The sequence below is a fragment of the Ovis aries genome, chromosome 18 (genome assembly GCF_016772045.2).
Source record: "Ovis aries strain OAR_USU_Benz2616 breed Rambouillet chromosome 18, ARS-UI_Ramb_v3.0, whole genome shotgun sequence".
In the NCBI taxonomy this organism is placed as follows: domain Eukaryota; kingdom Metazoa; phylum Chordata; class Mammalia; order Artiodactyla; family Bovidae; genus Ovis; species Ovis aries.
In genome coordinates this window covers 28245077-28264470 of record NC_056071.1, presented here as the reverse complement: position 1 = coordinate 28264470, position 19394 = coordinate 28245077, and the positions used below count along the sequence as shown (strand labels likewise).

The 19394-nt window shown below is 46.1% G+C and overlaps 1 protein-coding gene across 3 annotated transcripts in view; it reads left to right on the top strand.

The window, feature by feature from the left end:
* Window positions 1-19394, top strand: part of TBC1D2B (TBC1 domain family member 2B) — an 89748-nt gene that overhangs the window by 17289 nt on the left and 53065 nt on the right. For all 3 annotated transcript variants that reach the window (XM_004018086.4, XM_042235176.2, XM_060401686.1), the window contains exons 2-3: window positions 4104-4257; window positions 15867-16032. In XM_004018086.4, the coding sequence (XP_004018135.3) occupies window positions 4104-4257; window positions 15867-16032 (320 nt within the window). The remainder of the gene's footprint in view (window positions 1-4103; window positions 4258-15866; window positions 16033-19394) is intronic.

Genomic DNA, 19394 nt, shown 5'->3' with positions numbered 1-19394 from the left:
TAACCCAGTATGTCTATATTTCATCACGTGGCACTAGCATATTTCACATGCTCATGAGCTGTATGTGACTAGTGGCTACTGAGTTGGCGGGACAGATCCAGACTGACTTTGCATGACCCACTGAGACTGGAGCAATGAAGAGACTGGTTTGTGATTCTGTATTTAATTAGGACTGAACAGGGCCAAATCTCAGTTCAGTCTGTTTAAAAGATATCAAGGGGAAACACAGAGGCTTTGTGGATTTCTGCTGATTTTGCTGTTTTACTTTTAATCTTGTCCTGTCTTACAGCCTGTTGTGTGCTTCTGTCTTTGGGTTTCAGCACCCTGAGGGGAGGACCTTTGGAGGCTTTTCTGCCTCCTTGATCTTGGCATATGCCTGGGAGCCATGTGCCCCCAGCAGCCTTTTCACAGCTGCTTGGGGATTGAAGTCAAGATGCTTTTCCTGATTTCTAGGTTTTTTTCTTTTTCTTTTTGAAGGAAACAAACCCCAGTTAATCTTTGTCTTGAGATAATTTTGCTTGCCTTTTTGACCAGATTTCTGTAACATGAATAATATGCCAGACATTGAAAGCATGTGATCTGAAAGTTTTGCTCCAGGAATTTAGTAAGAGATGATTAAGAGGTTACTAATTGTTCCTCAGTCAGATTTAATACTCAGAGATTTAAAGAGGGAACAGCTTTCTTTTCTTTTTTTTAAAAAGCTTGTACTTTTATTGTGTGATTGATGGGCTGCACTGGGCCTTCATTGATTTTGCACAGGCTTTCTCTAGTTGCGGAGAGTAGGAGTTGCGGTGGGCGTGCTTTTCATCGCGGTGGTCTCATTGCAGAGCGCTGGCTTCCATAGTTGGCGCACACAGGGTCAGTAGTTGTGGCTCATGGGCTTAGGTGTTCTGCAAGACCGAACCTGTGGCTACTGCATCGGCAGGTGGATTCCTATCCGCTGTGCCACCAGGGAAGTCCGGGAAAAAGCTTTCTTGTAACAGGTATATTTCTCATGGTGCCTGCCTTTCAGGAAACAGCTAGAGAGGTCAGTGCTTAATCTGACTTCTCCCTGGGACAGGATTGGGGGCCAGGCAGGGGAACTGGTGTGAGGACCAGAACACACACATGCACACACTGTCAAAACACACACACTTGCCCCTAAGCTGGAGATTGGGAGACTAGGGGCTTAGTACAGACTCTGTGAAAGGAGGGAGGGGCAGGGACTGGGTGGGCTTTGGGCTCTGACTGGGCTTTGTCCCAGCCCCTTACTCTTCCAGTCACTCTCCTCTTCTCTGGGAATGCTGCGTTCTCTTTGTCTTGCTTCAGAGCCAGGCTGAGCCCCCTGCTGTCCACCCTGCAACCAGATTGCCACTCAGACTCCAGCTGCGCTTTAGGGCTCCAGGACCTGAGCTAATCTCCTCCCCTACCTGAACCCTGGCCCCACCCCCTGCTTATCCCAGCCTCCCCCTCCCTCCATGCCCCTGCCAGCCTCCCCTCTGTGCTCTCTCCTCGGCCTTTGCACACTCTTCTCTCTGTCTGGAGCTTCTTCTTTCTGTCTTGTCCTTCTGGCCACCACCTGCTTCCCCTTGAAGACCAAGCTCCTGCATCACTTCATGATTGTTTGTTCATTTCTTCACTTATTTATTCAACAAAAATGTGGCTGGCACTGAGCTTGATGCTAGAGAAGTGGAGACATCTCAGAGTTTATTGGACAAGAAAGACATCAAGGCAACAATAGGAACTTTTTGAATCTATAGGTAGCAGTTTTCTTAAACTTGCAGTACCTGACCCTTGTCCCATTTCCTCTGCTTGATTAATTATCTTCCCTCAGCATCTCCAGTCACACCAGCCTCACCTTACCCACTCTGACCTCTGTCATAGCACTTAAAACACTCTTGAAATCACTGATTTATTTTTCTTATCTTTCTCACAAGCCCTGATTCCAGGTTCCTGATAGATGTTAAGAGTAAATGTTGGTTGAATATATGGATGAAATGATGACTTGGCTGATAGTTGGAGGGATTTTCTGTAGGATACCCAGCAATCATGTATTGAGTGGTTTTCCTTATCAGGGCCACGCCTGAAGTGTCACTAAAAAGAATCCAGGTTGTAGCCAGAGCACTCGGAGGTCGTCCTTTGCTTGTGGACAGTAGAGGTTTGATCTCTAACTTGTCACTTGCTTTAGGCCTACAGAGCAGTTGTCCAGATTGCCTCTGACCCTGAGGTAGAATTTATAGGTTCTAAAACCATGGTGTCTGAAGTCTGTACCCCTTATTGGATGCCAGTGGTTGCCACCATAGTTGTGCCATGCATCCTTCTCCTTGGGACTCCTTTGTGGGGGCAGCCTGGAGACCTGTGACCTACACCTGCCATCTAGTTTGTTAGTTAATAGCTAGGTTCATCATTTTGAGGTCCCTCTATATCTTGGTTGATTTTTTTTTAATGTACATAGTGAAGGTCGCTGTGGTATATAGTTCTTCGAGACGGCAGATGCGTAGAGTCGGGTATCTGTGCCCACAGTCATGATGCAGAGCAGGTCAGCCCCCTCAGATCCTCTCGTGCTGCCCCTTTGCAGTCAGCCAGCCCTTTCTCCCAAGCCCTGGCAACCACAGGCTTGTCGTCTGTCCCTATAATTTTGCCTTTAGCAGAATGTCAGGTAAACGGGATCATTCAGTATGTGGCCTTTGGGGGCTGGCTTCTTTCACATATGCGTGTAATGTTCATCCATGTTGTGTGAATCAGTGCTTTGCTCCTTTTTACTGCTGAATAGTATTCCATGGTGTGAACGTTCTGGTTTGTTTATCCGTTCACTGGATAAAGGACATTTGGCTTGTTTTCAGTCTTTGGCGATCATGAATAAAGCCCCTGAGCATTTGCATGCAGGGTTTGTGTGAATATGTATTTTGTATTCCTCTTGGGTGAACACCTAGAGGTGGGGTTGCCAGGCCATTTGGTAAGTGTGTGTTTATAAGGAACTGCCACCCCGTTCTCCAGAAAGCTGCTCTATTGTACATCCCCACCAGCAAGGAAGGAGAGTTCTAGTTACTCTGTGCCCTTTCCAGCCATTGGTATTGTCTGCTGTTTAAAAATATGGCCGTTGTCATAGATGTGCCATCTGGTTTTTTTCTTTTTAATTAATTATGTTTATTCTTGGCTGCACTAGGTCTTCATTGCTGTGTGTGGGCTTTCTCTAGTTGCGGCGAGGAAGGGCTGCTCTCTCATTGCAGTGCGCAGGCTTCTCGCTAAGATGGTTTCTCTTCAGGGTCTAGAGCTCAGGCTCAGGAGTGGAACCTATGTTCCCTGTATTGGCATGCGGATTCTTAACCACCGGACCACCTGGGAAGCCCACCGTCTAGTTTTTAGTCTGCAGTTTCCTTTGTTCACTTTCTTAGATACTGACAGGATTTAAATACTGTTACTAGATTTGATTTGGCAGGGATGTCATCCATACCTATGTGAGATGTGATTTCCTCACATAGAATTCATAGGTGCTCAGAACAAAAGGGCACTGGGAATATCAAGCCTTCCAAAAACCTTTTGAGGAAGACAGTAAGTTGTATCGTTCTGTAATTTCAGAATTTAAAAAGATTTCTTATTATTAGGATTCAATTCTTTATGTAAAAGTTGCTTTTTTCTTGACCATTTGTCGTGAACAAAAGTTACTAATCTTGACATTTCTTTGAGTTGTTCTTTTTAAAAATAATTTTGTATGTTTATTTATTTTTGGCTGTGCTGGGTCTTTGTCGCTGTGTGGGTTTTGCTCTAATTGCAGCAAGCGGGGGGTTTTCTTGAGCTGCAGTGTGGAGGCTTTTCATTGCAGTGGCTTCTCTTGTTTTCTGTGGAGCATGGGCTTAGGGCATTTGAGCTTGAGTAGTGTGGCGCATGGGCTTAGTTGCTCCGAGTCTTGTGGGATCTTCCCAGACCAGGGATGAACATGTGTCCCCCTGCATTGACAGGCAGATTCTTTACCACTGAGCCCCCAGGGAAGCCCCTCTTTGAGTTGTTCTTAACTCTCCCTGCCATGTGTCAAGGTGTCCAGTCTGTCCTCACAAAACATAATTTTTTTTTACGCTGTTTATGCTCTTGGTGACCATATCACTTTTTCCCACTCCCTCTTGTAGGCCCCTAATCGTCAGCTCATGACTTACTGGTTACAAGAACTTCAGCAGAAGAGATGGGAATATTGCAACAGCCTTGACATGGTAAAGTGGGACAGCAGGACCTCCCCGACTCCTGGAGATTTTTCTCAGGGTCTCGTGGCCAGAGATAACACAGGTAGGTGAGAGACGGAGGGCTCCCGTGTCAGTGCTTTTTGTATTGACGTTTGATATATTAAGTCAACTTAGCAGAAGAACTGAGAATGAAAATAATGATGATGATCCCTTAGGAAGGTGCAGCATCCCATAGTTACTGAGGGCCTCTGCTTTCATGTACAGACTATATTCAAGCCCAGCAACAACCTCAGGAGTCAGGCAGAGATGGTGCCTAGCACCTTAAAGAGATGGTACTGCTGAGGGCAGTGGGTAGTGAGCTGTCGTGCTGAAGTCCAGTCTGACCCCAGGGCCAGCCTCCTCTCTACTCCCTCTGAAGGTGAAGCACCAACACCCACAGTCCTGTGCACAGATGCGTGTGCCCACTGGAAAGATGTTCTCAGAGCTCTCACTGTGATTCACTGATGCTTCTTGGGAAGACGTTAAACCAGATGGTAAAACTCTGGTTCTGTTTTGTCTTGGGCCTGTGGCATTTTCACAATTCATGCTAAGCCCTGGCCAGTTGCAGTGTGGAGATAAAGTGGTTTTATATTTGAATATCAAAAGCATTAAAGCCCCATGATCTTCTCACAACTGTTTGGTTGAGATTACCATATTAGAAGAGTAGGAGGATAGTTATTCAAAGCCCACTGTCCAACCTGGCTCCTGCATGGACTGTGGAAGTACAGATAGGTGGTGCTGTACTTGTGGCTCTCTCTTCATAGAGGCAGCAGAGCAGGCCCAGAAATAGCCAGCCCCGGAGCCCTGAAGTAAGGTGTGAGGAGGCCAGGCAATCACACCAGCAATTCTTAAGGAGTGCACTTTGGAATTTAGCTGGTATGGGTGGTTCTCAGGCCTGTAAAGAGGTATGGCGTGAGCTTTTTAACACCTTTGAGACATTCCCTAGGGAGAATTACCGGTGACCTGGCAACGTGTGCAACTGACTAGTTTTAGAAATGAAAGGCTTCTTGGACTTTTAAAATTATTTTTCCTCCAAATTCCTGTTTTACTTGCCTGCCTCGTTTTTAACCAATCAGCAGGTTAACCCTCTGGTCAGTGAGAAATTACCGTATACTTCACACCTGTTAAAATGCTATGCAGCGAGAGTTCTTAGGTCATTTTCATGGATGACTTAACACCAACAGTAGCAGGAGCTGAAGGGATGCCTTCCTTTTCAAGCCAAAGCCCCTCTATGTTTAAGCTCACACGTCTGCTCATTGATGACTGAGTTTTTTAAAAAGCCACTATTATAGAGCTTTGGATCAAAAGAATCTCCATAGCTCAGGATCAGTCACTGGGAATGTTTGGAAACCCTGCCGGGAAGCCAGCAGTATTCAAGGCGGTGGTGTTTGGCACAGGCGAGCCTGGCTTTGCCTTGGTTCCTTTCTTCTGAGGACACCAATGTTTCCATCTAAGGGAGACTCAGGCATTAGACCGAGAGGAGAGCCACAGGAATGGCACGTAGCCCTGCAATCCCTTCATAATATAACCTTCGTTCTTTTAAGCCAAGGTGCTGAGGCCGGGGAGCCGGAGAAAATACCTGCAGCCCCCCTTGGCTCTCTGCATTTGGTTTGGGGACTGTAGTGTGAGAATTTAGAGTTGGCATCCTCTGGCGTTTACTCATTCAAGAAGCAAATGCCCATGACAGGCCTGGATCCTCCTCACAGAGTTTCTAGTCCAGCAGAGGGAAGAAAAAGTGAGATTACATGAGAGGGAAGGAACAGGGTACCAAGGGTCATGAATGGCTTAAGCACAGCTTTAGGGTGGGTGGGGACCCTCTCTGAGACCTGAGGATGATCAGGTAAGAGCAGCGCAGTGCCCTCCAGGACTAGAAGGAGGTGAGGCTCGAGGAGGAAGGCAGTGGGCAGGGAGCCAAGCTGGGGGGCACATCCAGGGCCAGGGTAGGGAGGGCTGGACTGTGGGCTTGGGCTTCTGGACTCTCCTAAGAGCAGTGGGATGCCTCTGAAGATTTTATGTGTAGAAATGACTAATTTTGAACTTCTGCCAATTTTGTAGATAACTTCTGAGAATAAATAGTTAAACTTTGGATGACCAGGTGATTTGTAAGACTGTAGTTATTCAGGAAGACAGGAAGGCTAAAGGAGGAAGTCGAGAAGAAAAGGCTAGATTTTACCCGTTCCCCCATTTTAATCATCATTTTAGATAAAATTGGTTAAAAGATAAAATGTGTTAAGGTATATCATGGTGCCCTGTGATGTTTTGGAAGCCATGCTAGTAGTCATCTGCTCAGCCTAAATCATGCTAACTCTAGCTAAGATTGAAGACATGTTTTTATTACTCTGATTTGCATTAAAAAAATGAAACTTTTCCTACTGTCTTCTCCATGATACCCAATTTTTGGTAACGTCTTCATTTGTTGCTAATATTGTCACCCATCAGTACTTGCCTAGCACCCAAAGTCAACATGGGGAAAGATACACGAAATTCATGTTTCCTGGACAGGCAGCTCTGTCTAGTGGAGGAATCCCTGTGGGCCTGGGTTTGAGGCTTATCTCTGATGTTTACTGTTTGTCAACTCTTGAGTGTGAGTCCTTTTCTTTCTAGTAAAGAGTAGCAGACTGCAGTCTGTGGAAATGAAGTTTTATTGGAACAAAGCACTACTCATTTATTTCGTATTGGCTGTGGCTGCTTTTGCACACCACAAATAGAATTGAATAGTTGTCACAGGCCATTTGGCTCACCAGTCTAAAATATCTACTACTATCTGGCCCTTTAAGAGGAAGTTTTTCTCCGACCCCTCCTGTAATGTCTTGAGTGTCCCCCTCTTTTTGAGCCTTAGTTTCATCAACTGTAGGCATTGTGCCACTGCCTGGGATGTAAAGACAGATAAGTTGTGGGCCATGTTCTTGAAGAGTATGTGGTCTAGTGAGGGACCCAGACAGGTAAAGAGGCCTGCACAATGCAGTCTGGTAAGCATAGGGGCCAGAGGTAGGCACAGGAAGCTTACCTACACTTGCGTTTTGGAGGGTAGGATGTTGGTGGTGTCTGCGAAGGCTTCCTGGACTAGGAGATGACTGAACTGAGTCCTGAAGTCAGGTAAGGGCCAGCCTTGTGAAGCAGGGAGTGGAAAGGCCTGGAGACCTTGGAGATCAGGGCCTGATGCACATGTAGAGAGGGTGGGGAGGAGTGACAAAGAGAAAGCTGGATGGATGATCAGGGACCAAACCTGGAGGGGCTTGTAAGATAAGCAACAGCATGGCCAGTGATTGGGTTGGATGTGCATTCGAGGTGATTAACCATGGTTAAGAGGGAAAGAAAGGATTCCTTGGCAAGAGGAGAGGAAGGGAGACCAGTTGGAAGGCTGGTCCAGCCTAGAAATCACAGTAGTGGGTAGCAACAGAAAAGATGGAAAAAAGTGTGCAGAGTTGGAGATTGTGTAGTGAGAGAATTGGAGGATTAAAGGTGGGATCAGCTTTCTGGGAGCAAGAGGGCAGAGGGTGCTGTCCAGGCCCCAGGCCCAGGCAGTTGGCTGGATGGGATTGGGAGGAATACTCATGACAGCCTTGTCCCCCACCTGTCCCCACCCCTCATAGTTCTCTTATGTGGATCAGGTGGGAAACTGCATTGTTAAGTGTTAAGATATACATTATATTCCAGTCTCAAAGAAGGGCAATGCCAAAGAATTTTCAGACTACCACACAGTTGCACTCATTTCACATGCTAGCAAGGTAATGCTCACAATCCTTCAAGCTCTAGGCTTCAACAGTATGTGAACCATGAACTTCCAGATATATAAGCTGGATTTAGAAAAGGCAGAGAAACCAGCGATCAAATTGCCAACATCCGGTGGATCATAGAAAAAGCAAGAGAATTCCAGAAAAAACATCTGCTTCATTGACTACACTAAAGCCTTTGACTGTGTGGATCACAACAAACTGTGGAAAATTCTTACAGAGATGGGAATATCAGACCACCTAACCTGCCTCCTAAGAAACCTGTATGGAGGTCAAGAAGCAACAGTTAAAACTGGGCATGGAACAAGGGACTGGTTCAAAACTGGGAAAGGAGTACATCAAGACTATATATTGTCATCCTACTTATTTAACTTTTATGCAGAGTACATCATGCGAAATGCTGGGCTGGATTAATCACAAGCTAGAATCAAGATTTCTGTGAGATATATCAATAACTTCAGATATGCAGATAACACCACCCTAAGGCAATGGCACCCCACTCCAGTACTCTTGTCTGGAAAATCCCATGGATGGAGGAGCCTGGTGGGCTGCAGTCCATGGGATCGCGAAGAGTCGGACACAACTGAGCGACTTCACTTCCACTTTTCCCTTTCATGCATTGGAGAAGGAAATGGCAACCCACTCCAGTGTTCTTGCCTGGAGAATCCCAGGGACGGGGGAGCCTGGTGGGCTGCCGTCTATGGGGTCGCACAGAGCCGGACATGACTGAAGTGACTTAGCGGCAGCAGCAATGGCAGAAAGCAAAGAGGAACTAAAGAACCTCTTGATGAAGGTGAGAGAAGAGAGTGAAAAAGCTGGTTTAAAACTCAACATTCAGAAAACAGATCATGGCATCCGGTCAGATCACTTCATGGCAAATAGATGGGGAAAAAATTGAAACTTTATTTTCTTGGGCTCCAAAATCGCTGTGGACAGTGACTATAGCCACAAAATTCGAAGACGCTTGCTCTTTGGAGAAAAGCTATGACAAACCTAAAGCAGAGACATTACTTTGCCTGAAAAGGTCCCTCTAGTTAAAGCTATGGTTTTTCCAGTAGTCATGTACGGATGTGAAAGTTGGACCACAAAGGAGGCTGAAAGTTTAGTTGCTCAGTCGTGTCTGACTCTTTGCAACCCCATGGACTGTAGTCTACCAGGCTCCTCTGTCCATGGGATTTTCCAGGCAAGAATACTGGAGTGGGTTGCCATTTCCTTCTCCAGAGGATCTTCCTGACCCAGGGATCGAACCTGGGTCTCCCACATTGTAGGCAGACGCTTTACCATCTGAACCACCAGGGAAGTCAAAGGATGCTGAGCACCAAAGAACTGATGCTTTTGAACTGTGGTGCTGGAGAAGACTCTTGAGAGTTCCTTGGACAGCAAGGAGATCAAACTAATCAATCCTAAAGGAAGTCAGCCCTGAATATTCATTGGAAGGACTGATGCTGAAGTTTGAAGCTGAAGCTTCAAAACTTTGGCCACTGGATGTGAAGTGTTGACTCATTGGAAAAGACCCTGATGCAGGAAAGATTGAGGGCAGGAGGAGAAGAGATTGACAGAGGATGAGATGCTTGGATGGCATCATTGACTCAATGGACATGAGTTTGAGCAAGCTCCGGGAGATAGTGAAGGACAGGGAAGCCTGGCATGCTGCAGTTAATAGGGTCACAGAGAGTCGGACACGCCTGAGCAACTGAACAACAGCGTACACACATGGATACATACATATGTACGGGCTTCCCTGGTGGCTTAGCGGCAAAGCATCTGATTGCAGTGCGGGAGATGTGAGTTTGATCCCTGGGTCAGGAAGAAATCCCTGGAGGAAAAAAATGGCAACCCACTCCAGTATTCTTACCTGGGAAATCCCATGGACAGAGGAGCCACGTGGGCTACAGTCCATGGGATCACAAAGAGTCGGACACAACTGAGCAACAAACCACCACAACAATACATATATATATGATATTATCATTTTTAATCCCTTAGGGTCCCATTCAGCTGCAATTAATGGAAAACTTAGTAGGGACTTACAAGTAGAGATTTGTGTCTCACGATGCCAGTTCCAGCTGGCAAAGCTCCCCACCACCAGTGCCACTGAGGGACCCATTCTGTCCTCCTTTGGAAGTGACACCATATCACATAGGAGAAATCTTTCCTAGAAACTCTACCGCTTTATGCCTCATTAGCTAGAACTGTCACAGGACCAGCCCTAGCTGGAATGGAGTTTGAGGAGGCAAGTGTTTTAGCTGAGCATGTGGCCGCCGTCAAAACCAGGGTCTGTGAGGAAGAGCTGGAACGGACTTTGGATAGGCAGTTGGCACTGTCACATAATTGCCCACATTAAATTTGTTTTCTAGGATTCATGTTTCCAGAGGACGAGTCTGTTCATCTATGTGATTGGAATTTGCAGCCGTTTATTAGTCAGACAGATATTAGAAAGTGGGATGACTTTGTCACCGTTCTATCTGGTCTGTCCGCCTTTCATCTGCAGCCTGGCCTCTGAAAGTATGCCACGCCTCAGATGCCTCCTGTATGTCTTCCATGTTTGGATAGATAAAGACCTAGTTTCAACACAAAGGAATAATTTGCAAAGATAAAATCAAGAATCTGCTGAGCTTCAGAGCTGTTGGGAAAGAGGTAGCCAGAGCCCAGTTACAAGATGTGCGGGCTGCGCATTCTGTGTGCTCCATTCCCGTCTAAGCGAACAGGCGAACAAGCGAGGGAAAACAGGGCTTTGTGTTTAAGACTTCTTGAGAGTTCCGGGGTACAGAAGCCCTTACGATCACAGGAGGCTTCAGTGCCCAAGTGCCTGTTTGAATTCAGGGGTATTTCTCGCAGAAAATGGTACGGTGAAGACGGTTTGAGGGATGACCGCACATTTCCTTCTCCGAAACAGCTGCAAGAGTAACTGCTGTGGTGCTGGCGGCTTGTGTGGGAGCGGGGGAGGGGAAGGGAAGTGGCCGCTGGGTCCAGTCCTCCCCCAGCGTGTGCTGGGCGCTCTGTGCACGTGCTGGGACTGGGGGGAGGGAAACCGCAGGGTGGGATGCAGACCCCACACCGGCAAAGCTGCAGGAATTCCACCAACTCATTTACTGTCCCTGTTCCCCAAAGTCATCAAAGAAGCTGTGCTTTTATGTAATCCTGTTTGTAAAATTCTACAGAAGGCCATGTGTGCTGTGACACGTAAGTCATGGTGGTTATCAACCTCGAGGCTGAGAGGCAGCCTGATCTAGTGCAGAAAGAGTGTGGAAGCTTGGGCACACACCGTTTCCCGGCCTGGGAACAAGATGCTCCCTGAGGTTCCTTCTGGACTGAAGTTTCTGTGATTCCTGACATCAGGCTGTGACAGGGAGGGAGACGATGAGCAGGGTTAGATTCCAGCTGTATCTCTGGGGGCGCCCATGGAAGGCTCCTGAAGAAGATCCGCAGGAGACTGTCCATGGTGGGCTGGACCGTGGAGACGGGCTGAGCCCAGCTTTGGGTGGGATGGGGTCAATGAGTGTGGAGGGTGGATGGGGGCACTGGGCATGACGCAGGAGTGCACGGAGGCGTGAGAAGGCAAGAGAGAGAAGCCCTGCATCGGGGTGTGCTGCTCCCCCGTCACTCAGGGGTCTCTCAGGGGTGAGGTGGCAGGAGTCAGGGAGTCAGGAGGGATGGTGAGCACAGATTCTTAGAGAACGGCAGGGTCCGCTGCCTCCTGTCCCCAGCCCACAGCAGGCCCTTCCTCCGCACCACAACCATTGTCCTCCATTCCTTCCTTCAGCCGTTTACCAGTGTTGTTATCGAGTCCCCACTCCATGTCTGCTGTGGGGTATGTGGCCGTCAGCACATCAGACAGGGGTCCGATTTTCACAAGATTTACATCCTTGGTAAGGCTTGGGAGAGAGCGGATGGACAAGTCATTAACTAGATACGCAGGCTGGTCTACCCCCGGGCCTCTGAGACCCGGTGGCTTGCTGTCTCTACTTCCTTTTGGGGTAGACGCACACTGTACCCTCACTTGGAAGGTAACTATGGTGCTTCCGACCACTCCTTCACAAGCTGGGTTAAACTCACTTTGATAAAGGGGAAAGAAAGCTTTTTCAGGTTAACCCCACTCTGAGTGACCTCCTCCAGCTCCCAGTGGGGACCCACAGACTCTCTTTTGCAGTAACTTTGACACACACAGGAATGGCTTTTCCCCAGAGCTCTTTGCTCATTTCTTGGATGATGCTGCATCTTGGCTCTGTTCTGCCCTCTTCAGGGTTGCTGGCGGGGGGTCTAGGAGCAGGAATGGAGGGGAAGACTCACAGAGGTGACCAGATGTGAGCAGGAGCCTCCCCTGTGTGGGGCCCCTGGGGCCCCTGGTGTTATACTGCGTCTAGTGGGAAAAACTTCTGGAGATCTGGGAATAGCCACACTGGGACGTAGAGGCTCTGCTGGAATCAGAACCCAGGAATGTAAAATTTGTAGTCCAAAACTTGCTCAGGAGTATCATTTAACCATTTGAAAATTTTCAAAAATAACAAAGATCTAAGCACCAAAACTCTTCAAGCACAGACTCTTCCTTCGCAGCAGCTGCATGGTAAAGCACATGTTTGTGAACCCAGTCCATCCCCTTGAGGCTGCAAGGAAATATGGTCCTGTCCTAGTTTGTGTCCTCCTTGAAGCGGTCCCCTGAATGCTAATGTTGGTACGTTTATTGAGGAGAAGCCAGCAGCTCCGCTTTTAATTAAGGAAACCTCCACGTGGTCTTTTAAAAACCCCAAACCAGACAAAACAATAATAGCTGAAACTGGGAAATGACTTCTTTTTCACATCAGATAATGACTTTTAGAAATGGTCTGTTTTGCCAGCATCCTCCCTGGCTCCAGTCCTGTTTCTGTACCCCACCCCCAGGGCCCGAGTTCCTCAGGAAGCATTTCCAGCATGAGCCCAGGGCTGTTGCTAGGGCTGGGCGTCCTGGTCATGGGCGCTGGGCTGTGCTAGCGCCCTTGACAGCCTCACCCGCAGAGGGACCGTGTGTCACCTTGCTGCCGACCCACACAGGAAGAAGGGGCTGGACTCAGCTCGAGACGGAAACAGGTGCAGTGCGTGGTGCTTGTTTCCTGGCTTGGCTTAGAGCTGTGATGCTGAAAGACCAGCTCCTGGAAAGCCTGGGTGTTGACTTTACCTTTGTCTAAAGAAGAGGTGTGCCTGTGTGCCCACTGACTGACATATGCTCACAGATGTCGGGTGCCTGCCTCTACCCGGTACAGTCATTGTACCACCATGCGGTTGTTGCTGCAGAGACTCTGGCCTTCCACGTCCTGACAGATGAAGTAGATGGAGGAGACTGGACCCCACTAGTGGTGTTTGAATTTGGCTTTTTTTTGTTTGTTTTTTGGAACTCTTTTTTTCTTTCCCCAAATGAAATTTCAAGGGGAACTCCAGGATATAAAAGAGTGAAAAGAGGAACCACTGTGGTTGAAGCTGAGGGCAGAACCCCTTCCTTCTGTCCCATGGAAAATCCCCAAGGCGTCTCCTGGACCCTAAGACTCAGAGGGTCTGGATACCAGGGACTGGATGCCTTCAGTGGTGACTTGGAGCTTAACGTTTTATTATTTTATGTCTTTCTCCTAGATGTGTTCTCCTTTAGGGCAAGAACTCTGTCTGATCGTTTGTTGTACCCTGAGCACCTAATGCTTCCTACTCAGTCGTGATTTGAATCAGGAATCAGGTGGTTTGTAATTTCTGGCCTTTTTGACTTAATCTTGTAATCTATTCGGAGAAGGCAATGGCATCCCACTCCAGTACTCTTGCCTGGAAAATCCCATGGATGGAGGAGCCTGGTAATCTACTGCCAAGCCCATAGTTCTTCTGACTCCCAACACAAATTCTTGCTCTTCCTACTCGGAACCCTATTATGAGCCAGGTGTTGACTCTCCTGGCCAGGCCCCAGTTCTCCTGATGGGTACACAGCAGTCACTTCATGTCACACCCAGTGTACTTTTCCCAGTGTGTTTCCAGAGCCCTTCCCACACTGACTACGGTCGAGTGAGTGAGCTGCCAGCAACGTGTGAGCCCGTCGATGGGTGTTCTCATTTGGAGCGCCAGCTGCAAGGGCCTGACTCCAGTGTTCCCCGTGCTCTGCCTTGTCTGTCTTCCTGTGCTCAGTGGCCTTCACAGGGACTTGTCCTGAGTGAGCTCAGGTTGTGTGCTCATCTGATTAGAAAGTAAATTTCCCTTGGATATCAGTGTCCAGCATTCCATTCTGATTGTTTCCACTGAAAGTGATGATTGACATTACCAATCTAGGGATGCTTTATTCCAGGGAAGTATGGATCAAATTGAACTGTGGTGTTGGACAAGACTCTTGAGGGTCCCTTGGACTGCAAGGAGATCCAACCAGTCCATTCTGGTTGGAGATCAGTCCTGGGTGTTCTTTGGAAGGAATGATGCTAAAGGTGAAACTCCAATACTTTGGCCACCTCATGTGAAGAGTTGACACATTGGAAAAGACTCTGATTCTGGGAGGGATTGGGGGCAGGAGGAGGAGGGGATGACAGAGGGTGAGATGGCTGGATGGCATCACTGACTCGATGGACGTGAGTCTGAGTGAACTCCAGGAGTTGGTGATGGACAGAGAGGCCTGGCGTGCTGCAATTCATGGGGTCGCAAAGAGTCAGACACGACTGAGCGACTGAACTAAACTGATGGATCAAATTGATGATCATGAAACAGTGTTAAATTCTGTTTACAAACATGTATATTCTCAGAGAGATTATACAGTTGGGAAGAATACAAAATATTTATTATTGGATACATTTTATCAGAACTTTAGAAAAGTAAGTTTTTATTATGGGAAATTTTAAGCATATGCAAAGAGAATAATATAATATTACCCACATGTTTATTAGGTAGTTGCAATAATTAGTATTTCATGGCCCATTTTGTTTCATTGATATACTTACCCACTTAATTTTATTATTTGGAAGGAAATAACATGTTGTTTGGGGCGGATATCATTTATTTGTGAAATAACAAGATATTGTTATCTTGAAGCAAATTCTGGGCAGCATATCATTGCAACCTCAAATATTTCAAATGCTTACATTTTTAAGATATAGTCTCAGATTTGATCAGGCTTTAGCATCAATGCATTTGCCTGTGAATTTACTGAACTGCTGGCCTTTGTGTGCCAACTTATTTTTTCAGTGTCACTGTTTGCAATTAGCAAGGATGTATATATTCTATTCCCCTCTTACAGAAAAGGGCATTAGTGTAATCTGGTCTGCAGTTTTTTTTTTTAACCTAACAGTTTATCCTGGAAATTGTTCCTTATGGGTATAGGTAAGTGGACCATGATCACAGCTTTATCCTGGGTTTACTGATCAGACAGCAGAGATGAGCTCTAGCTGTTTCCCCTGTGCTGTTGCTCTTAACACTTGGTGGTTTGAAGCACGTACAACCTTCCTCTGAGGAACATGGATCAGATTTAGATGAAAATGTTTACAGAACACCCTAGCCATCTACAGATTGTATTTTTATGTAATACACATTAAAAATATACTGTAATATCGGGCTTCCCTGGTGGTACGGTGTATAAGAGTCCAGCTGCCAGTGCAGGGGGCACAGGTTCAATCCGGGGTCTGGGAAGATCCCATGGGCCTTGTAGCAGCTAAGCCCGTGCGCCATACTCCTGAAGCCCGTGCGCCCAAGAGCCTGTGCTCTGCAACAAGAGAAGCCGCCGCAATGAGAAGCCCCTGCACTGCCGCGAAGAGTAGCCTCCACTCACCCCAACTAGAGAAAGCCTGCGTGCAGCAACAAAGACCCAGCACAACCAAAAACAAACACTTAAGAATACTGTAATACATGTTGTGTAAAACTTTATATAGTTTATCAAGAGAGTGTATTATGTTGGATATCAAGTTCCCTGTGGAATTGTTGACTAACTGGCACTTGTTTGCCTTTCTTTCAGATTTAATTAACCTGCACTCAAATGCTTCCGCAGAAAAAGCCAGAAATGTCCTAGCTGTGGAAGCTGCCCCTGGAGAGCTGGTAGGAGAGCAAGCTGCAAATCAGCCCGCCCCAGGGCCTCCAAATTCTATTAACTTCTCTTTTAAACAGTGGGGCACGGAGCTCAGGTGAGTCTTTGGAAAGCATTATGTGAAACTGAAAATGGATTATTTCTGATAATGTATAGTTTTATATGTGAAATTATAAAATCACCTGGCATTTGTGAAGGATTGGTCATAAGGTACTTTCGCACACTTTAGCTTGTATGGGACTCCTGTTAAGTGCCCGATGCTTTCACACTCAGGGTTTAATTGTTTGAGTATTACCAAACTCGGTGATTGACATATGGTCGTGTGGTTGACATTTTATGGAGACAACAATTGGCTCAGGAGGAGTCCTTGTCTATGGTCACAAGGCTCCCAGGCTGCAGTTGAATGAGCATCACCGCAGTCAGTTTCAGAATAATTTTCACTGCCCCAAAAAGAAACCCCAGGACCCATTAGCAATCCCTTCCTGTTTCCCCCAAACACCTTCTTCCTATCCTGTCCTTACCTACTTTTTTGTCTCAGTGGATTTGCCGATTCTACATATTTCCTAGGAGTGACATCCTACAGTACCTCGTCTTGCTTCTTTCACTGAGCGAAACGTTTTTAAGGTTTTCATCCGAGTTGTAGTATGTATCAGGACCTCATTAATATTTCATTTCTCTTTACTGTGGAATAATACTCTGCTATGTGGGTATACCACATTTTGTTTATTTGTCCTTCAGTTAATGGGCGTTTGGATTCTTTCTGCTTTTGGGCTACTATGAGTACAGTTGCTGTAAACATCTGTGTGAAGGTTGTATGAAGACATGATTTTTCAACTTCTTTGAGTAAATATCAAGGAACATGATGGATCATATGGTAAGAGTGTGCTGAGTTTTGTAAGAGACTGCCAGGTGGTCTTCTGAAACGTACCACTTTGCCTTCATTTCTGCCAACAATAAATGAGCGTTCCTGTCGCTCCACATCCTTGCCAGTGTTTCATGTCATCAGTGTTCCAGGTTTTGGCTGTGTCAGTAGTTGTTTAGTGGTAGTGTGTTGTTTTAATTTTCATTTCCTTGATGACATATGAGGTGGACCATTTTTCATATGCATATTTGCCGCTTGTTTATCTCCTTTGGTCGAGTGTCTGTTAAGGTCTTTGGCCATTTTTAAGATTGGGTTGTTTTCTTATTGTTGCATTTTAAGGACTCTGTGTATTTTGAATTGTAGTCCTTTATCAGATTTGTCTTTTGTCAATATATTTTCCCAGCCTGTGACTGCCATCTAATTCTCTCAGTATTGTCTTTCACAGAGCAGAAGTTTTTAATTTTAATCAAGTCCAGCTTATCAATTATTTCTTTCAAGATCATGTCTTTGTTATTATATCTAAAAAGGCTTCTCCATACCCAAGGTTGTATAGGTTTCCTTCTCTGTTAATGTTAACTTGTAGTTCTATAGTTTTGAGTTTAACATCTGTGATCCATTTTGAGTCAGTTTTTTGACTCAAAGCATATATGGTCTCTGTGTCTGGTTCTTTATTTTGCATGTGAGAGTCTAGCTGCTCCAGCACCATTTGTTGAAGAGGTAATCTTTGCTCCATTGGATAGTCTTTGCTTCTTTGCCAGTGATCAGTTGATTGTACTTATGCGGTTCTATTTCTGGATTCTCTCTTCAGTTCAGTTCAGTTCAGTTCAGTCGCTCAGTCGTGTCCGACTCTTTGCGACCCCATGAACCGCAGCACGCCAGGCCTCCCTGTCCATCACCATCTCCCGGAGTTCACTCAGACTCACGTCCATCGAGTCTGTGATGCCATCCAACCATCTCATCCTCGGTCGTCCCCTTCTCCTCCTGCCCCCAATCTCGCCCAGCATCAGAGTCTTTTCCAATGAGTCAGCTGTTTGCATGAGGTGTCCAAAGTATTGGAGCTTCAGCTTTAGCATCATTCCTTCCAAAGAAATCCCAGGGCTGATCTCCTTCAGAATGGACTGGTTAGATCTCCTTGCAGTCCAGGGGACCCTCAGGAGTCTTCTCCAACACCACAGTTCAAAAGCATCAATTCTTCGGTGCTCAGCCTTCTTCACAGTCCAACTCTCACATCCATACATGACCACTGGAAAAACCATAGCCTTGACTAGACGGACCTTAGTCGGCAAAGTAATGTCTCTGCTTTTGAATATACTATCTAGGTTGATCATAACTTTTCTTCCAAGGAGTAAGTGTCTTTTAATTCCATGGCTGCAGTCACCATCTGCAGTGATGTTGGAGCCCCCCAAAACAAAGTCTGACACTGTTTCCACTGTTTCCCCATCTATTTCCCATGAAGCGATGGGACCAGATGCCATGATCTTCGTTTTCTGAATGTTGAGCTTTAAGCCAACTTTTTCGCTCTCCTCTTTCACTTTCATCAAGAGGCTTTCTGCCATAAGGGTGGTGTTATCTGCATATCTGAGGTTATTGATATTTCTCCCTCTTATGTTCTATTAATGTATTTGTCTATTCTTTTGCCAGTACCACACTGTCTTGATTACCATACTTTATAGTAGGTCTCAAAGTAGAATAGCGTCAGTCTTCCAGCTTTATTCTCCTTCAGATATTGTGTTGGATAGTCTAAGTCTTTTCCCTCTCCGTATAAACATTAGAATCATTTTGTCGATAATCACAAAATAACTTGCCAGGATTTTGATTGGGATTGCATTGCTTCCCAGGTGGTGCTAGAGGTAAAGAACCCACATGCCAGTGCAGGAGATGGAAGAAGCACGGGTTCAATACCCTGGGTGAGAAGATCCCCTGTAAGAGGGCACTGTGACCCACTGCAATATTCTTGCCTGGAGAATCCCAAGGACAGAAGAGCCTGGTGGGCTCTGACCCACACGGTTGCAAAGAGTCAGACACGACTGAAGTGACTTAGCACACAGGCACTCATCGAGTCTGTAGATAAAATTGGGAAGAACTGACAATACTGAGGCTTTCTCACCATGAGTGTGGCATATTGCTCCATTTATTTTGTTCTTCTTTGATTTCATTCATCAGAGTTTTGTGGTTTTCCACAAACATATATAGATCTTATATGTACATTTTGTTAGATTTATATATCTAAGTATTTTGCTTTCTTGGTGCTAATGTAAATGATACTGTATTGTTAATTTCAGATTCCACTTGTTCATTGTTGGTATGTAGGAAAACAATTGAATTTCGTATGTTAATCTCATATTGTGCAACCTTCCTATAATCACTTACTAGTCCCAATAATTTTTTGGTTAATCTCTTCAGGTTTTGTATGTAGATGGTTGTGTCATCTGTGAACAGTTTTATGTCTTCCTTACCAATATCTTTACTTTCTTTTCTTTGCTTTATTGCATTAGCAAGATTTCCAGTACAGAGCTGAAAAGGAGTGGTGGGAGGAGGCATCTTTGCCTGGTTCATGGTCTTAGTGGGGGCTTCCCCAGTGGCTCAAGTGGGAAAGA